The sequence below is a fragment of the Notolepis coatsorum genome, assembly GCF_963971535.1.
Source record: "Notolepis coatsorum genome assembly, chromosome: 17".
Taxonomy (NCBI): Eukaryota; Metazoa; Chordata; class Actinopteri; order Aulopiformes; family Paralepididae; genus Notolepis; species Notolepis coatsorum.
Window position 1 is genome coordinate 75,926,443 of NC_140181.1, and position 20,004 is coordinate 75,946,446.

The following is a 20,004-nucleotide window of genomic DNA, read 5'->3' on the forward strand; positions in this document are numbered from 1 at the left end:
TCCACATTTGGAACACTGAACCCACCCTCCTGATTGGACTGGAATATAATGTCTGTGGTGGTGTGGGTGTTCAGTCCAAACCACCTCCTCATTAAGCAAACTATTTTAGCATTCAGTTCAATCAGTGTTTTTTGCACATTAGATGAACGTTGGACAAAAATTAAATAAAAAATTATTGAATGAAAATTGTATTAACAGATTGCAGAATGGGTACAATACAGTACGGCTCAACACACACAATTGTTAAGGGGATGCAGATCAGAGAAAGACTTTCGTCTTGTTTACATCAGGGTCCCCCATTTTCAATTCATACTGAATTGTAAGTAAGGGTGCAACTTGCTCCGTGCAATCCATTCTTTGTGGATCTAGCCCTCAGTGTTCAGGATAACAGAACATGAGGTGAGGAGGACCTTTAAGAAAGTCAATATCAGGAAGGCAGCAGGGCTGGACGATATCCCCGGCCGCATCCTAAAAGTCTGTGCGACCAATTGGCCCCGGTATTCACTGACATATTCAACCTGTCCTTAGAACAGGCTGTCATCCATACCTGTCTGAAGAAGTCCACCATTATCCCTGTACCCAAAAAGTCCACGCCCGCTTGCCTTAATGACTATCGCCCTGTAGCTCACCTCCATAGCCATGAAGTGCTTTGAGAAGCTAGTGAAGGGCTACAACTGTTCCTCCCTCCCCAACAACCTGGACCCCCTGCAATTTGCATATCGCCCCAACAGGTCCACGGAGGACGCCATAGCCCATGTGCTGCACACAGCAGCATCACACCTGGACAAGAGGCAGGGGAACTATGTGAGAATGATATTCGACTACAGCTCAGCATTCAATACCATAGTCCCCTCCAAACTCGTAGCCAAGCTCAGGGACCTGGGCTTGAACTATGACCTCTGCCAGTGGGTCTTGGACTTCCTGACAGGAATACCCCAGGTGGTGAGAGCAGGCAACTGCACCTCCTCCTCCATCACTCTCAACACAGGGGCCTCCCAGGGCTGTGTTCTGAGCCCCCTCCTCTACTCGTTGTACACACATGACTGTGTGGCACAGCGGAACAACAACACAATCATCAAGTTTGCTGACGACACAGTAGTGGTGGGCCTGATCTTTGCAAACGATGAGAGGGCCTACCTGGAAGAGGTAGAGGATCTGGCGCGGTGGTGTCAGGAGAACAGCCTCTCCCTGAACGTCAGCAAAACGAAAGAGATGATTGTGGACTTTAGGAGATCGGGGGCCAGGGACTACAGCCCCCTCAGCATCGACGGGGCACCGGTCGAGAGAGTGAACAGTTTTAAGTACCTCGGAGTCCACATATCCGAGGACTTGACATGGACCACACACAGTTCAAAGTGAGTCAGAAGATCCTCAAGAACTTCTACTTGTGCACGATAGAGAGCATCCTGACTGGTAACATCACCTCGTGGTTTATTTATTTATTTGTTTATTTAGACGGGACAGAGCATATTACTGGACACTACAAATAAATGCAGTGTAAATACACCGGATTTAGTAAGGATGCTAATTTTCATCCACAGTCCCCACACAAAGCATAAAAACGAAACATGCAGGCAGTGAAGCATAACATGCTATGAGACAAGGCATAAAAACATACATACAGAAAAAAGTACAAGGTATAAATGGTGCACTACAATATAATTTGACTATACATGATCACAGGTTTGGTTGTCGAGTAACCATTTTTTTTAGATTGAATTTAAAAGATGGAAATGATGTACAATCTTGTATGGTCAGTGGTCACACACACACGCACACACGCACACACACGCAACAGAGGGAAGTGACTGTGCCTTTAAATGTGGACATGTTTATGTATTCTCGTGTTTGTGGCGCAACATCATCAGCTACCTATATGAATTGAAAATGGGGGACCCTGATGGAAACAAGACAAACGTCTTTCTCAGGTCTGCATCCCCTTAACAATTGTGTGTATTGAGCCGTACTGTATTGTACTTATTCTGCAATCGGTTAAATCGGTCATTCATTCATTCATTCATTCAGTTTGCAGATAGCGTCCCTGTCTTGATTTGACCTGTTCAGCGTCATCGTCTTGCTATGATCTGATTGGACAGCGAGAGGGGCCAGGCGGACGCTGCACGCGCTCTCCATGTCCCCGCTGCTGCTGCTGTCACAAGAAGAAAGGACTTGAAAGCAAGTGACCGACCCGCCGGGGACAACATCGGCAATATTTTTGTGTACACATTTGTGCAATATAAACATTTTTATTTTGGGCTTAAAAGGCGCCACGTTTTATTATTTGAATGGAACACAATTCAAAGTCTGCACGACAAGACAGAGCGGCCTCTTTGCGCGCAAGTGCATCTGTGTGTCTCGTCCTCTTTTCCTCTACTAGTAGTAGCAAGTGAGCTAGCTTAGCCTGTTAGCTCGCTAGCTATCTGCACACACTCTGGTCCAGTGGAAGATACGGCAAAAGGGGTTCACTTGAGAAGCTACCGTTGTTGCACAGACAGAGCCTCCGTCCTGCAGGAGTACAGGTCCTCTCCTCATGCATGCGCAGTCTGGGAAGAAGGCACGGTGTGCGAAGCGTCTTCAAAACAAGGAAGTCTGAAGGAACTTTGCGTTAGGTTAGCTACTAGCTAGATAACTAGCAAGCTGTATTAATTACATTGTTATCTTCGCAACGTCCTCGCCATCTGTCGAGTCCTCGCACCAGTTCGATCACCGGACAGCATCGATAAGTTAATCGATAGCGTCATCATCACTTAGATTCGTAGCTGAAGTAACGCTAGGCAGCGAGTTATACCTGTCTGTCACAGACTAGTAACTCGGTACTATAATAAAGTTGATATAAACTCAAACCAAACATGATTCCCGATAAAGTACCAGGAGAAGACGTTTACCACGCAAACGGGGACCTTAAGAAGTCGGCTCACGTCCCTAACTTTGACAAATACAAAGAGCTCTATGTGAAGTCCATAGAGAACCCCGATGGTAAGTTGAACGTTGACATTTCAAAACTGTGGGAAGACCACCTTTCCGTGTTTTATGCTTTTAAACGTTTTGATTGATTGAAAATGTTATTAACAGATTGAGATTGCAGAATGGGTACAATACAGTACGGCTCAATACACACAATTGTTAAGGGGAATGCAGACCAGAGAAAGACTTTCGTCTTGTTGTGTTTTAAATACACCTGTATGGGATCATCCCTATCAAAGCATTCTCTGTATTCAGACAGCATTTATGCTATCAAATTCTATCAATCTGCCTTGAGCCTTGATTTATTTTAAGAATTCACATGTTTTCCCTGTGCTCCAGGACAGTTCTGTCAGTATCTGTGCACATGCACCACCCTCCCCTAAAGTTAGACATCGGAGAGAGAACCCTCCAATCGGTGATGTAAACATCTGGGGCTGCTCCATAGGCAATGGACGGGGGCTCTAATGTTATGAGGCCATTCATTGTCTATATGGAGCAGCCCCAGATTGAACACCCCAGTTTGGAGGGTTCTCTCTGATTTCTAGCTTATGGGGAGAGTGGTGCACAAATACAAATAAGAATGTCCTGGGGCACAAGAAGAACATAATATGTAAATTAAAATGGGTGCACAAACTTGCTTGACAGTGTAGTTTGGCATCATGGGTATAGCTTAATAAATGTACAATAATGATTCATATGACTGCATACAAAATATTGCATTTGTTCGGTAAATAACACTATTGTGTGCTTAATAAAGTCATAACGTCAGTTATGCAGGTGCCAGGGCCCTCATTCATCAACGTGACGTGGAAAATGTTCTATTTCCACACGTAAGCACAGAATTTAGAATGAGTGCACGCACAAAATAAACGGGATTTACCACACGTGCGTACGCAGGTTCTACGCACACCTGTCATGATAAATATCACCGTGGCCCTGCGCCGAGGCTCGTGCACACTTTCACGTATTTGCATACCAGAACCACCCGATTATTCGATTAACCATATAGTGGACCACCCCCATGAAATGTGGAAAAGTGGACTAAGCCGAGGGTGTTGTACACTGTCTGATATTATATCTATTAACTTCCTAAAAGACCATTGCTGCCTGGACACCGCAAACACTAATAAAGACCATTAACCACTGTTTTGCCGTTGGCCGTTAGTGTCATTAATGCATGCTGGAATAAGAATGCCTTTCTTAATTTATTTTTAATATTAATAATTATTATAATACAATAAAAGACAGCTCCGTCTTTTAATACACATATATTGTACAGTAACGTCAAATAAATACTACAGTCCCCGCTGAAATAAAGGTTCTGCACGCACATACCAGCAGTGATCTACAGCATAAAAGATAGCCACTTTATAATACTATTCTGAGTAGATAATTCATCTGTATCGCAACAGAGTCACGGATCTGGTCGGGGCAGGTAGCATTATGTCGGGAAAATCCTTATGAAATAAACAAAAGTGAATTAAAGAATTTAAAAACAAAGTTTAGCATATTAAATTGTTTTATAAGCTTTCTGAGTAGATAATTCATCTGTATCGCAACAGAGTCACGGATCTGGTCGGGGCAGGTAGCATTATGTCGGGAAAATCTTTATGAAATAAACAAAAGTGAATTAAGGAATTTAAAACGAAGTTTAGCATATTAAATCGTTTTATAAGCTTATAGCTTTTTTCGTGCTGATTGGAGAAGGGTCCAGCTGCAGAGCCGGAGAGCAACTCTCAGGGCCAAGATAGCACTTATACTATTTTGAGAGAGACAGCAGAGAGACAGACAGCAGAGAGACAAACAGACAGACAGACAGAACAGTGTCTGTCTGTGTGTGTGTGTGTGTGTTTGCGTGTGTGCGTGCGTGTGTGACTACTAGTCTAATAGTAGAGACTCAGCCCCCCCCCCTCTGGACCACCTCCTAGTAGAGACTTCTCTAGGAAGAAGACGAAGATGAGGATTAAGGCGAGACACTGCAGGTGAATAGGCAAATATACTTTTTTTGTTGATTTTGAGATTTTGTTATATTTTGCTTCCTAAACATGTCTTCTATGAAACTAGTGACAATAAAACGTCAATAACACACATTTAGTTGTTCATTTTACTTCATTTTGCCTTATTGCATCCATAAATGTCCACATATTTAATGGGGAAGTGCCTCATTTGCATATATAAACATACATTTCAGAAAACTTGTCTCTACTAGGAGGTGGTCCAGAGGGGGGGGGTCTCTACTGGGAGGTGGTCCAGAGGGGGGGGGGTCTCTACTAGGAGACTAGTGGTCACACACACACACTGTGGAACAGTGTCTATCTGTCTGTCTGTCTCTCTGCTGTCTGTCTCTCCGGCTCTGCAGCTGGACCTTCTCAAATAAGCACGGAAAAGCTTTTAAGCTCATAGCTCCAATTTGGGTCCCAGAGAGAAAGACCTATTCCACATGCTATTTAGGGTTTGACAATAATTACACTAATATCGCTATTTCACAATGAACTATAATGAATTACGGGGGTCATACAGAACACGCGCCAGTGTCTTTATTTCCGCGTTGAAACGAATGCATGTACTGAGGAGCGCTTGTGCCGTAGTAACGATATTCTACCACTGGGCGTCAGCTAAGCATGCTCAGAGCTGTGCGTACACATAAGCACGAAGTCAAGTTCAAGTTGAAATTGATGAATCCCACTCTTTGCTTAGAAATGGTCGTACGCACAGCTTAAGCACATATCTGTGCGTAAGTCACGTTGGTGAATGAGGGCCCTGGGCCCTCATGCATCAACGTGGACGTAGAACTTGACCTACTTCCACACGTAAGCACGGAATGTAGAACTAGCGCACGCACAGGGAAGTCGGCATTCATCACACGTGCGTACGCAGGCTCTATGGTCCTCCGTGTTGATGAATACCACTTTGTTCTACCGTCAATGCTCGTGCATGATTATCCATATATGGTCATGAAAATGAGGAAACACCCCCCATGGGATGTGAAATAATGGACGGACCCGAGCGGGACACTGAGAAACTCCACGGAGAATTCACTGCTGTCGAACCAAGAAGACACTATCGCGTATTGTGGGATAAATAAAAGGCGGACTTGTAAACGGTGATGTCAGATATCAACGGCTCCCTAAGACCATTGCTGCAATTCTGCCTGGACAGCTCAAAATACTAATAAAGACCGTTCGTTGACCACTGTTTGGCGTTGGTTGTGTGTCATTATAACCGTGCTGTAATATGAATGCCTTTATTAGTTGTGTTCGATTGGCTATATGATTTTTAGATGCATCTATTTTGTTGTCGGCTAATAAAGACCGCGCTGGAATATGACTGCCTTTTCCCGTGTTGTTTGATTAATACCCCAGGGATTAAAGTTCTCCTCAATTTGATTCCAAATCGCGATGGATCCCCCGTCAATCTTCTACCTGCTGCATATGATTTCTAGAGGCATACTACAATCTATTTTGATGTCAGTATTGGGTAGCCTATATAAACAATATAATACGAGAGCATATACAAGAACAATGAATCTCACTGCATGTATGATAGCCTGCCTTTCAATACATGAACTTGAATTCCATCATGTTTGTGTGCGGGACTCACAAGGCTGTTGTCGCAATGGGTGGTACCGGTGTACAGTAATAATAACAGTCCACACAATATCACGATCCATGCCATAGCCTATGTTCTATTAGGACATGATCTGTGACGACAAATGTTCTAGAATGTTTGATTAAGATATCATACTCTGACAGCATGCCTATGAGCAACAAAAACGCGAACTTGAATCCCATCATATACATAGTCCGTCCACTATAGTGTCATTGCAATGCGTTGTCTATTCTTTCTTATACAGTAAAAAGGGGGAAGAACACTATATTCATATGCCTTGTATTCTGCTTACAGCTTCGAAGTTCCACTTGTTTCGTTTAACGTAAAGCCTTTTAAATATAATCAAAACGTTCCCGTGTTTCTGCGGTCTGCGCAGAATAATAACGAGTTGAGCTTTATGATTTATGATGAATTGGAAATGGGGGACCCTGATGTAAACATGACGGAAGTTGGTCTGCATCCCCAATTAACAATTGTATGTACTGAGCTGTACTGTACTGTACCCATTCTGCAATCTGTTAATAAACTTTTCAATCAATCAATCAATCAAGCTACGCGGAGCGCAGTCAGTCAGTAGCCTACACCCCGTATATTCCGATAACGCTATATAAACCATGCTGCATTCATTCTGAGAGAAAGATCTATTATTCCAAATGCTATTTATAGGGTTTTGACCATAATTACACTACTGTTGCTATTTTACAATGAACTATAATGAACTACGGTTCGTACAGAACGTGCCAGTGTTATTATGCACAGAAGCTCATTTCCTTGTTGTAATAATATATTCTACCACTGGGCGCTAGGTACGCCAGGTCTGACCTGTGCGTAGATGTACGCACGAAGTCAAGTTCAAGTTGAAGTTGATGAATCCCACTCTTTGCTTAGAAATGATCGTACGCACAGGGTAAGCACAGATCTGTGCGTAGAACACGTTGATGCATGAGGGCCCGGCCCTGGACTTTCATTGCCCTGCAAGGCAGTGAGCCTTTCTGTGGCCATAGCAGTGCGAGAGAGAATAGGGAAGGAGAGAGGCTGTCCAACTACAGCTTTGAAAAGTGTATCTTTGACACCATTGTAATAGTGGCCTTTCACAGAATGTTTAGAATGCCCATTTGTCCTCCATATTGGAAGAAACAATGGTTGCTATGTGCAAAACAATGCTTGCTATGTGTTGACGTGAGAAATGTATTAAATGTTTTTTTTATTTATCATTTGGTGTTTACTAGATCTTGTAAACAAGTTGCAGTGGAACAGTAATATTGTGCCTTTCCAATATTTTACATACTGCACAGAAATTACCCATTTCCTTTTGATAGCGGTTACAGCAGGCAGCCATATTGGAAAGACTCACCAGTGAAACCTTTATTGTTAGGAGCTCAGTATACAGGTTATAATGACTCCACAACTGATCTATCTCAAACCCAGCCCCCTTTTCTTGATCCTCCAATCACAGCTGTTGCTGATCAAGAAAACAGGGCAGAGTTTGAGATGGGTAAACGATTGCACCCATCCTTCTGAGCACATGTACAGCGTTGGCACTGCAGTGCACTTGTTAAATCAACTCTGTAAATGGTAACGTTCCTTGCTAAAAAGGAGACCATGCAAGTGTAGGCACACTCACTGACCAGTGAAAGTGCAGATGATTGTACCTTTGAATGGCAGTGTTTCCCCCCGATGTTTTATATGTATTTATTTATTTATTAGATTCTATTAGAGGTTCACCTATGCAACATTTCCCCCTGACGGACAAAGTACAAGTACTACATCATTGTCAGTAACATACTTGCTGATTGGACCAATATGACTACTTTCCTCCTCATACTGTACCAAATGTTTCCCATGCTGTGATTCGCAATGGAGTGGCCCAGGCCCATGCTAAAACATAGTCGCCACACCTTGAAGTCCCTTTGCAGTGCATGGAAATAACAGGTGGCTTGTAGATTCCTCATTTCACCTGGCATTTCGATTTTGGTGCAGCTAAAGAAGTAAGGGAACAAAATTGTGCTAGACTCTCTAAATTCGTCAAACAGCCACCTCTAGGCAAGAGAGCCCTGCTTGCTACTGCACTTTGTTCACATAATTTTATTTTATTGTGGTCTGACGTGTCAGTTGGAGTTAAGTAACTTGTTAAATCAAGTGCACTTGTTAAATCAACTGTGTAAACCAGACCTCTCTTGGCAGAGCCTGAGGTATGGCCAGCAATAGCAACCCCTCCTCTATCTCCACTCAACTCCATCCCTCACATCAGGTCTATGTGGATGTTTTTCAAAATGGCTGCATTTCAGTTGATATTGTATGTGTCAAATACTCCCCTGTGGAACTTTTATTGTTAGGTGCTCAGAAGGAGCGCCCGTATAACGACTCCACACTTGATCTATCTCAAACCCGCCCTCTTTTCTTGATCCTCCAATCACAGCTGTTGTGTTCCTCATCCGAGGATCAAGAAAAAAGGGCAGAGTTTGTGATGGGTAAATCGCACCCATTCTTTAGAGCACCTGTACAGCGCTAGCAGTGCACTTGTTAGATCAACTCTGTGAGCCAGAGCTCTCTTGGCAGAACCTCAGGTGTGGCCCACGCAACACCAACCCACACATCAGACCAAAATAAAACATGTAAACAATAGCAATACCACAAGATTTTCAGAGACTATGGGGGGTGAACCTCTGACCCTCTAGGGGGGTCCGGGGGCATGCCCCCCTGGATTTTTGTTGTTGTTGTACATTTTAAAGTTAAATGCATCAATCTGGTGCACTTTGAGAGCAAAATAAAGAGGCTAGAGCTCAGATGAACTTTGTGCTCAAAGCACAAAATCGACTAGACTAGTGCTTCCCAACTGTGTTGAACTGGTTTATTTTTTAGAAAATAAAAAAAATATAGTGGATTACTATTATGACTATTACCACTGCCAATACTACTGATACATCCCTATTGGCAAACTTTATATAAAAAAAAAAATTAAAAATAGTAAAAAAAAATATATATATATTACATTTTTTTGTTCATTATACAACTGTGGCGGCCCGCCACAGTCTAGGTCATTAATGGGAAACCCTGAATACCAAGCGGGTCTCTTTTGCTTAAAGGTTTCCGTTTGACGTTGTTAAAGAGTCTACTTTTAAAGCCCGTCAGATCGCATTGACGCGCCCTCACGTTTCTCGTCTTCCTGTCCTTTCAGAGTTCTGGGGAGACATCGCCAAAGACTTCTTCTGGAAGACCAAGCACACAGGCAGCTTCCTGGACTACAACTTTGACGTGACTAAAGGAGAGATCTTCGTCAAGTGCATGGAGGGCGCCTCCACCAACATCTGCTATAATCTGCTGGACCGCAATGTTCACGACAGGAAACTAGGAGACAAAGTAGCTTTCTACTGGTTGGTATTAAGAGTCTGTTTTATGTGTTGCAGAAGCAGATGGTGACATTTGTGTGAGAGATGTCTGTTAGTTTTGTGTGTGTGAGTGTGAGAGATGTGTGTTAGTTTTGTGTGTGTGAGAGAGTGAGAGATGTGTGTTAGTTTTGTGTGTGAGAGATGTTTGTTGGGTTTGTGTGTGTGCGTTTGCGTGTGGGAGAGAGTGAGATATGTGTGTTGGGTTTGTGTGTGTGAGAGACTGCGAGATGTGGGTGTGTGTCTGAGATACTGCGAGATATGTGTGTGTGTGTGTTGGGTTTGTGTGTGGGAGAGAGAGAGAGATGTGGGTGTGTGTGGGAGAGAGTGCGAGAGATGTGTGTCTACAGTACCACTGGTATGGGTGTGTGACTGTGTGTGCATACTGTGGAGTGTATGAAAAAAATCTTCCACCAAAATGTTGTTACAATGTAGTTACTGGATCACAAGTTCACAACATCCATGACGGAAGACTCTGAGATTTAGTAGCCTAGTACAAGAGTGTGTGAGAGGGATGTGTTTGTTTGTCAAGTGGGAGCAGCCACTAATAATCTCCTGGATTAGATCACCCATGATGATATACTAAACTAGATTACTACTAAAAAAAAAATGGGTTGGTTCCGGTTGCCGACCGACCCTGCCGATTTAGGTGCGAGTACGACCCAATTTATTTTATGAGTTAAAAAAATTTCTTTTTATTTTTTTTTAATTTTTAATTTTTTACAATAAAATTTCATAAAAATCTTAGTCAAACCTTTAGTATTATGGATATTAAACATGCTGGCAGAGTACATGCATCCATGTTGTCGTGAACATTTTAATTAAATAAAGAAATTCCCTATCCATAGTTGCCGTGGGAAAAAATAAAATAAAATAAATTCCCTACCTACCCATGGCCTTAACTGACAACCAACAGGAACCAAACAATTTTTTTATGCCTTTAGTGTGTGAGTGTGTGGACTGGAATATCCACTACTGGTTAGTTATTAGAGTGGGCGGGTGTTAGGTGTGTGTTTTGAGTTTGTGCCCATTTCCTAATGCAGTGTGAGAGTGAGCAGGTCGGCACCTTGCATGGTTGCCTGACCTCCACCATCGGTGTATGAATGTGTGACTGAATGGGTGAATGTAAGGCATGAGTTGTAAAGCGCTTTGGATTGTCCTGCATTTCCTAATTGGAAAGAGAGAGACAGACACAGTATTTCCTAATTTGCTTGAGTGTGTGTGTTTGTGTTTGTTTTTCTTGTGAAAGCTGCCAATTCCCTCACTCTTTCTCTTTGGATCATTGGCTGATGATTACATGCAGAGAGGGGGAGAGAGTTGCATGTTCTGTCTGTGTGCACATGTGCGCCAAAAAGGGGCCTGTGAGGCCGTTAAAACTGTTACTCTGCCCCTTGGGTCTGATTCCGAGAGGGAGAGATAGAAAGCGAGAACTGCATGTCTGCAGGGTTTGTGTTTCGCAATGTGTTTGTGTTCCTCCACATTATGTCACAATATTTGATGCGTAATCTGTGGTTCTGTATCGTTAGTGGCTTAGCTTGGCATCACACTGCACTATCTCGCGTACGTGCACGCGTACTGAATAAACCACAAATGTACCTCTAATACCAGTATTAGTCTGACCACACCCCTCATCAGCTTACCTTCATAAGCAGGTGTGTGGTCACCTGCTCTCCTCCTTCTCGCTTTCACCACAAGGAAGAAGTGCCTCGGTAGATCCCCACACTTGACACCATGATGGAAGAAATTGGATTAGGAACAGCTTTGGGAAACGAGGATACGTTGACATCATATCTTTATTTTCTCTCTCACTATTTTTCGAGAAAATACGGCGATATTGTCTTCGTACTGGAGTGTCTAGAAGATGATGATCATTCTAAAAACCCTCCACCGGTTTTCGTATTTGGAGCACGCCGCTGCATGCTTCTCAACTGCAGTTCCTTGCTGTGTTTGTTGGGGTGAAACCTGTCAGGCCACAGCTGAACTGTCGGACATGCCGCTGTTGTGAGGAGCGGTGCGTTCCAGGTTGGGTGAGTAGTGTTTGCTGGCGGGCTCCACTTGTCTGTTAGTGCTATGGGGGCTACTTGACAAAGTTTATGGAAACCGGCCCCAGGCTAGGGTCCTTTGTTCAGCCACCTAGGCGACAGAAGGCCTTGGTCTGGAGACCATTATAGTTTTAACTAGTGGGCCGCGACCATTGACACTGGTGATCCCTGTGTGTTCTGGACGAGTGGATTCTCTCTGTCACCGTGTTAAGGCCCCATCTTTCATATCCAAATGAGAGTATTCCTTCACGAGGGGATATGTGCATGTAATGTGCGATAGCGGCAGATTCATGTTCAAAGTCAGCTACACAGGCCAGTTGGTACTGTGCTGATTTCCGTCGGATGTGGTAAAGTCACCGTTGTGAAGCGGTGTTGACATCTTGTTTTCTCTTTTCTCTTAAAAAGTGAGGAGAGGTTCAGAACGGCGGCCTGTCTGGGTGAGTGTTATGTCATTGTTTACATGTTCATAGCTTACGGTTAGCCAGTCAGCTGTTAACTGCTGCGTTAGCCTGCTGGATCGCTGCATGGCCTGCTTAGGGCCTACCATTAGCCAGTCAGCTGTTAGCTGCGGGGCTAGCATGTCGTGGTCGCTAGGTAACGTTAGCTTGCTGCTATGGCCATGGCCTGGCGCGGGGTAGCTTAGCTTCTCGCGCGCCGTCGTGAGCTCGCTTCTGATCGTTAGCTTGATGCTATTCTGTTGAACGTGCTTTGATTTTAACATGTTTTACACTCTTGACCACGACGTCATCCTTGACAGGGGATGTTTTCGTCGACCCTGCCCTGAGCCAGGACGGCAAGGATTGCATCAACAAAGGGACCGTTGCGACGGGTAGAGCGGCGACGCTGCCCGGATCGAACAACACAGGACGGCTGTGTTTCTACGGTGTCTTGAGACTGCACTTCGCTGATCTGCGTTCCGGGTAGGAACGGGGTTGACCAGACCTCATAACACGTCTTCTGGTTTTACTTTGCTAAATGTATTGTGAATAACGGTGTTTTTCCCAAAACGTGTGTTGCTACAATGCATTTAGGATACGTTGCGGGTTATGTGTGAGCTGTTTTTGTCACTGGCAGTTAGCTTCTCCGTGCAAACGGGATGTAATGATCTGGTTGTTGTGTGAGAAACACGGCCGTCTACTCACAACTAAGGTAACTAACCTATGAAGCTATGCTTGGTGACAAGTGAGTAAGAGAATGTTCTTTCTCAGACTGTAATGACAATGAACAGTGTGTTCACACATTAACAGGTTTTCCTGTTTTAACTGGCCGTATTGAGGGTAAAATAGGAGGATTGTGTTTTCCCCCCCGGTTCCCTGGGGACTTTATCACCTCCTATCAGACATGTTGTGCATTAATTGTGTCTTTTGTGTGGTAGGGATACGATGTAACTCTTAGCTTGATTGCTGAGGTTGTGCTAAATCTGCTGGAGAAACTTATTTCCTAAAGGGAAATTGGTTTGGTTGCTGTCATGTGTGCTTAGCAAGGCCTGTGGTCGATACTAATCAAGAATGATGTATTCTCTCATTGTGAAAAAAACGGCGTTCCTCTGTTGAGTGTTTTTGCCATTTTTTGTAGGTGATGATGGGTTGTGTGTGTCATGTGACCTACAACTGGGTTGTACTGGCCACAGAAGCACATGTGTATGTTGGACCGGGGTTCTTAGAGCCCTCTCTATTCTGTGTTTTTCCTTAGTAAAAATCAGATAGCAGGTTAGCTCATGCGCTGTGTGGAGCTGTGAAACGCTTCATGGAGCTGACTATGACTGTGTCATATTCTCTTTTTGTCGTTACGTCGTATCATGGGTGTGGGGTCGTAAAGGGGTGAACTGGTAACCTTTCCTCTCCCCATTGTTCTGTCGGTCAGGGGTACACCCCCTGTCCTTCAAGGTTCCCGTCACGTGGCGGTTCGGCACGTTACGGGGGGGGGGGGGGGGGGGGGAGGGAGTTCCTGGTCCCACGGCCTGGTATATTGGGCGTGTGCACCGCAGGAATTCCCCCGCCATAGAGTACGTCACCGTGCGCGTCTCTGTTGGTAGGACTTCCGTGTGCTGTTCAGGTCCATGTGATGGATCTGTTTTCAGGGGGGGTGGTCAGGGCTCCTCCTCACCAAGCGCCTATTCAGGCCTTCTGTGAGTTCGGACTCCTTCTTCCATGTGAGGAAGCCTCCATCAGAGTACAGAGCCTTCCTCCTCAGATTGTCAAAGAGAAGGGTCCTTTTCTATTGTATGTATATTCGATTCAATTCGTTTATTGAGTGTGTATGGGTTCAGTGCCTCTTCCCCGGAGGCCCTAAAACCAGTTTTTTACATGGCTCAAGGTGCAATATATTCTTTTCAATCTGTACAGCTCGCGTGGGAAGTCTCTCTGGGGATCCCCGTCTCTTTCCTATGGGAGGGTGGTGGGATGTAAAAATGTGAACATTTTTTACCCCGGCTGTGTAGACTGGGATACATACTGTTGATGCTTCCTTCTTTCTATTCCAGAAGTGTTGGAGTTAGGGAGTGTCATACCCCTCTTGTCGTTCCCCTGGGCGCCTTGGGGATTCAATGACAGGTCTAAATAGCCTGTTCATTGATGGGGGTGTGTCCCGACGCACGTATAGTGCTAGCTCGCTGTAAACAGGCGATTGACTGGCACGCCTTGGTTGCTTGTGGTTGAAACAGCGTTTTTATAAAGCAACTGAGAGGGGGGTTTTTCCTCTTCCGACGACCACATCCCATGACCTGGGTGGGTTGTCGACGGATTCTCGTTCATGTCTGGGGGATGATGACGGGATGGATCTGAACATATGTGGTGGGGTCTCACGCCCTTGGGGTGGGCCACCAGGCGCGGTTCGTCCGAACGTCTGGGTGGCGCCTTCTTTTCATGTTAAGATCAACACGCATATCTGCCCTTCTCCTGGAGTAGGCATGTCGGCGTGGTTAGGGCACGGGACTGGTTCTGGTCACGCTGGTCCAGATCAGTTGAACCCGTTGTCCGCCGGGGATGCAGATCTGCTGTTCTGGTACCCTGAGGGACTTGGGCTTTTTTCAGGGGGAAAAATGCCAGGTCGGTCTGGGTGTCACAGGGTTAAGCGCTATGGAGACCCTGGTTGGGTATGTTTTTACTCAGCACTGTCGTCATGGCTTACAGCCATGCCATTCTGTACGCGCTCGATCTCGTCGGATCTCGGCCGCTACACAGGTTGGTCCTGGTTAGTACTTGGTTGGGAGACCGCCGGGGAATACCAGGTACGGTGTGCTTAGGGGCTGGTTCTCCATTATTTTTCGCTCCTCTCTCACGCATGGCGAAGAGGGGCCTGTGGGGGTGGTTTTTTGACCTCCTCTGGTGACCCTGTGCTTCCCGTACCGCCAGGCCCGGTCCGAAGTGATGTTTGCGACCCGTAGGCCTGGGTTAACCCTTTTTGGAAACTGAAACACTTGTACTGCGGTATAGCCGGTGTATACCCGCAGGTGTGTTTTGGAGTTTTTTCTTGAGGGGTTATAGGAACAACCACCGCATTGGGTAACACCGAGGTGGTTGATTCCCTGGTGTGTTGGAGCAGTGTCAACTCCCGGGTTCACCGTTTGAGGGTGCCCCTGCACGTTCATGACGTCTGCCAATCGTGTCAGCCTTCTCTGCCTCGACCCCTCTGGGTGGGGGTTTTTAAATGGAGGCTTGGTCATGCAACACCGCCAGCTTACGCTCCTTCCGCCGGGGCGGCTGTGTTCAGCTGTCCCCTCTGGCGCCTGTCTCGTCCGCAGTCTCCAGGCTAGGGTTAACAGCCTGTTGCCTGGTTTTTCCCCGCTGCCTGCTTCCGTTGGTTAACCTTTTTTGTGTGCTTACGGCCATGCTGACTGTCTGTTCTGCAGGGTTAGTGTGCCAGGCGGTGTACTGTTGGGGGGACGGGGCCCGCTCGGCTTACGGCCATACCGACCTGAACACGCCCGATCTCGTCCGATCTCGGAAGCTAAGCAGGTTCTGGCCTGGTTAGTACTTGGTTGGGATACCGCCTGGGATTACCAGGTGCAGTAACTGGGGGGCCTTTGTCCAAATACGCTGGCGATGTGGGGGGCGGGGCACTACGTGCCCACCTGGTGGGGTCTTGATGCTGGCATCATGGACTTCTCCGGGCCCCCATTCCAGGGAGTCCAGTCCTTTTGGTGGGTCTGGGTCTTCCTTCGCGCTCCGCTGCTACGGCCTTGCCACGGGGTTGGGTTTGCCCTTGACCCCGTGATTCTGGGGGCAGTAACGAGGTTGTTCCTCCGTTCGTTCCCGGGTGGCATGCGGGTTGTGCGTGTGTGTAGTCGTGGGGTCAAGCCGCGGTCTGCTCACCCTGTGCGTTAAGTTGCTTGAGTGCCTCTTCGCACGGTCGGGTCCGTCGCCTTCCCGTGAAGCCTCTAATAGGGGGGATACCCTCCATTAGGGGGGGTCGGGGGGGCTCGGCCCTCCCTGTTCTGATGGTTTTGGGGGGCTGTCAGCGGGGTGTATTTGTCAGCCAGTGGCTCCGCTTGGCCTCCCTTGTGCAGTGTGATGCCAAGCTAAGCCACTAACGATACAGAACGATAGGTTATGACTATAACCAAGTTCTGTTAGTTAGGGGCGATGCTTGGCATCAGACGGCCGCTGCAGCCCTTGACCTCACCTTGTGGTGAAAGCTTGGGAAGGAGGAGAGCAGGTGACCACACACCTGCTTATGAAGGTAAGCTGATGAGGGGTGTGGTCAGACTAATACTGGTATTAGAGGTACATTTGTGGTTTATTCAGTACGCGTGCACGTACGCGAGATAGTGCAGTGTGATGCCAAGCATCGCCCCTAACTAACAGAACTTGGTAATAGTCATAACCTATCGTTATTAGGAGTGTCATGTTTGGACTCCAACTTCCACTCAGTCACTGCATTTGTCAATCATACAGTGCAGGAGTTTGGAGAACTACTCTTCATCTCCCAGTCTGACATATAGTGGACCGTCACAGTGAGTGGACTCTCTGTTGGTGGTGGTGTAGCTCTCTGTGGTGGTGCAGCTCTCTGTGGTGGTGTAGCTCTCTGTGGTGGTGCAGCTCTCTGTGGTGGTGCAGCTCTCTGTGGTGCAGCTCTCTGTGGTGGTGCAGCTCTCTGTGGTGCAGCTCTCTGTGGTGGTGCAGCTCTCTGTGGTGGTGCAGCTCTCTGTGGTGCAGCTCTCTGTGGTGCAGCTCTCTGTGGTGCAGCTCTCTGTGGTGGTGTAGCTCTCTGTGGTGGTGCGGTGCAGCTCTCTGTGGTGGTGCAGCTCTCTGTGGTGCAGCTCTCTGTGGTGGTGCAGCTCTCTGTGGTGCAGCTCTCTGTGGTGCAGCTCTCTGTGGTGCAGCTCTCTGTGGTGCAGCTCTCTGTGGTGGTGCAGCTCTCTGTGGTGCAGCTCTCTGTGGTGGTGCAGCTCTCTGTGGTGCAGCTCTCTGTGGTGGTGCAGCTCTCTGTGGTGGTGCAGCTCTCTGTGGTGCAGCTCTCTGTGGTGCAGCTCTCTGTGGTGGTGCAGCTCTCTGTGGTGCAGCTCTCTGTGGTGGTGCAGCTCTCTGTGGTGGTGCAGCTCTCTGTGGTGCAGCTCTCTGTGAGTCTGTGGTGGTGCAGCTCTCTGTGGTGCAGCTCTCTGTGGTGGTACAGCTCTCTGTGGTGCAGCTCTCTGTGGTGGTGCAGCTCTCTGTGGTGGTGCAGCTCTCTGTGGTGGTGCAGCTCTCTGTGGTGCAGCTCTCTGTGGTGCAGCTCTCTGTGGTGGTGTAGCTCTCTGTGGTGGTGCGGTGCAGCTCTCTGTGGTGGTGCAGCTCTCTGTGGTGCAGCTCTCTGTGGTGGTGCAGCTCTCTGTGGTGCAGCTCTCTGTGGTGGTGCAGCTCTGTGGTGCAGCTCTCTGTGGTGGTGCAGCTCTCTGTGGTGCAGCTCTCTGTGGTGCAGCTCTCTGTGGTGGTGCAGCTCTCTGTGGTGCAGCTCTCTGTGGTGGTGCAGCTCTCTGTGGTGCAGCTCTCTGTGGTGGTGCAGCTCTCTGTGGTGGTGCAGCTCTCTGTGGTGCAGCTCTCTGTGGTGGTGCAGCTCTCTGTGGTGCAGCTCTCTGTGGTGCAGCTCTCTGTGGTGGTGCAGCTCTCTGTGGTGCAGCTCTCTGTGGTGGTGCAGCTCTCTGTGGTGGTGCAGCTCTCTGTGGTGGTGCAGCTCTCTGTGGTGGTGCAGCTCTCTGTGGTGCAGTTCTCTGTGGTGGTGCAGCTCTCTGTGGTGGTGCAGCTCTCTGTGGTGCAGCTCTCTGTGGTGCAGCTCTCTGTGGTGGTGCAGCTCTCTGTGGTGCAGCTCTCTGTGGTGCAGCTCTCTGTGGTGGTGCAGCTCTCTGTGGTGCAGAGAGCTCTCCTGAGTTAAATACCCTCCACTTCACCACCTGAATTGGATCCTTGTCTTGTGGCGGGATGGATCAGACCGCTGTGTTTAACATACGTGGTGCTGAGTGGAGGGTTCGAGACTGTCGGGAGGGTGGGTGCTGAGCGCTCGGTGCCTGCTGGTACCTTGTGACCACCATCACACAAGATGTTCTCCATACACTACTCTGATTGGCTCATATGTACATTTAGTCAATTCGCTTTTATCCAAACTGACTTTCGAAGTTCTGTACTACAACTACAAGTCAGCAGGAAGGGTACAACTCCACAATTGATCTATCTCAAATCCCGCCCTCTTTTATTAATCCTCCAATCACAATTTTTGCTTTCCTCATCTGAGGATCAAGAAGAAAATGCAGGGTGGCCGGGTGGCGCAGCGGTCTAAGCGTCTGCCCACCACCACAGAGACAGTGGGATCTAATCCAGCTGTGGTGCTTCCGGGTTGGCAGACCGTCCATACTAACACAATTGGCAGTGTTAGAGGGTGGGAAAACCCAGCGAGGGTGGGTCCTGGTCGTTGTAAAACAGCGACTCCTACAGATCGGTCGGGGCGCCTGCACAGCGAGGTCGGATCCTGGGGGAGGTAGTGTCCTCCACATGTTACACAACACCCCCCCAGTGAGAGTCCGCGCTGCCAGGTGAAAAGATTGGCTACACATGTGTCGGAGGAAGCATGTGATAGTCTCCGCCCTCCCAGACCGACGGTAGGGGGCAGAGCACGCAACTACCAGGTAGGGGATTGGCATAACGACTAACATTGGGATGGGAGGAAAACGGAAAAAAGGGGGGAAAAGAGAAAGTATATAAAAAAAAAGAAGAAGACGAAAATGCAGTTTGAGATGGGTCAATTGCGCCCATCCTTCTGAGCACCAGGAGTGCCTGCTAGGACCTACTGTTACACATGCGACAGGGGGTGACAGTGGTAAAGGAGGTAAAGCGGTCATCTGGTAATCTGAAGGTTCCCGGTTCGATTCCCGCTCCTCCCAGCAGCGTGTCGAAGTGTCCTTGAGCAAGACATGCTTTACGGCGGCCAAACCATGTTCTCCATACACTACTCCGGTTGGCTCATATTTACATTTAAGTCGCTTTGGACATCATCTTCTATCCAAAGTGACTTACAAGTACAACAGGTCAGCAGGAAGGGTACAACTCTGGCAGCCAACGGTAACTGACATTGTTCGTCAAACAGTGTTGAACTGTGTGATTCCATGCTTGTGTTTGCAGGGTTGGTAAATGTGTTCCTAACGTGTTGGAGAAAGTGTGTGTATGTTTTAAAGGGGGGCCATTGATGGTTCTGGTCTTGAGAGGGCGCCCCTCTGGGACAATGGGGTGGAATGCTGCCACCAACACTGAACACACAGGAGCCCACAGTGAATGGCTCTCTTGTCTTCTCACATACATTTCTCTCTTTCTCCTTGTTCATGCATTCTCTCTGCTCTCTCTGCTCTCTGCTCTCTGCTCTCTCTCTCTCTCTCTCTCTCTCTCTCTCTCTCTCTCTCTCTCTCTCTTTCTCTCTCGCTCTCTTTGCTGTCTTTCTCACTCACGGTCACTCTCACTTTTTTGAGTTTTTTTCCTTCCTCGCTTTGTTGCACATTGCCATGTTTTGCCATAATTCCTCTGAGCCAGGGCAGCGTCACA

The 20,004-nt window shown here is 47.3% G+C and overlaps 1 protein-coding gene across 1 annotated transcript in view; it reads left to right on the top strand.

Moving 5' to 3' along the window:
• Positions 1–2,171: 2,171 nt before the first annotated feature.
• The window catches only part of acss2 (acyl-CoA synthetase short chain family member 2), a 70,077-nt gene continuing 52,244 nt past the window's right edge, over positions 2,172–20,004 (top strand). Inside the window, exons 1-2 of the mRNA XM_084333925.1 lie at positions 2,172–2,976; positions 9,752–9,947. Coding sequence (XP_084190051.1) covers positions 2,850–2,976; positions 9,752–9,947 — 323 coding nt within the window. The 5' untranslated portion in view covers positions 2,172–2,849. The remainder of the gene's footprint in view (positions 2,977–9,751; positions 9,948–20,004) is intronic.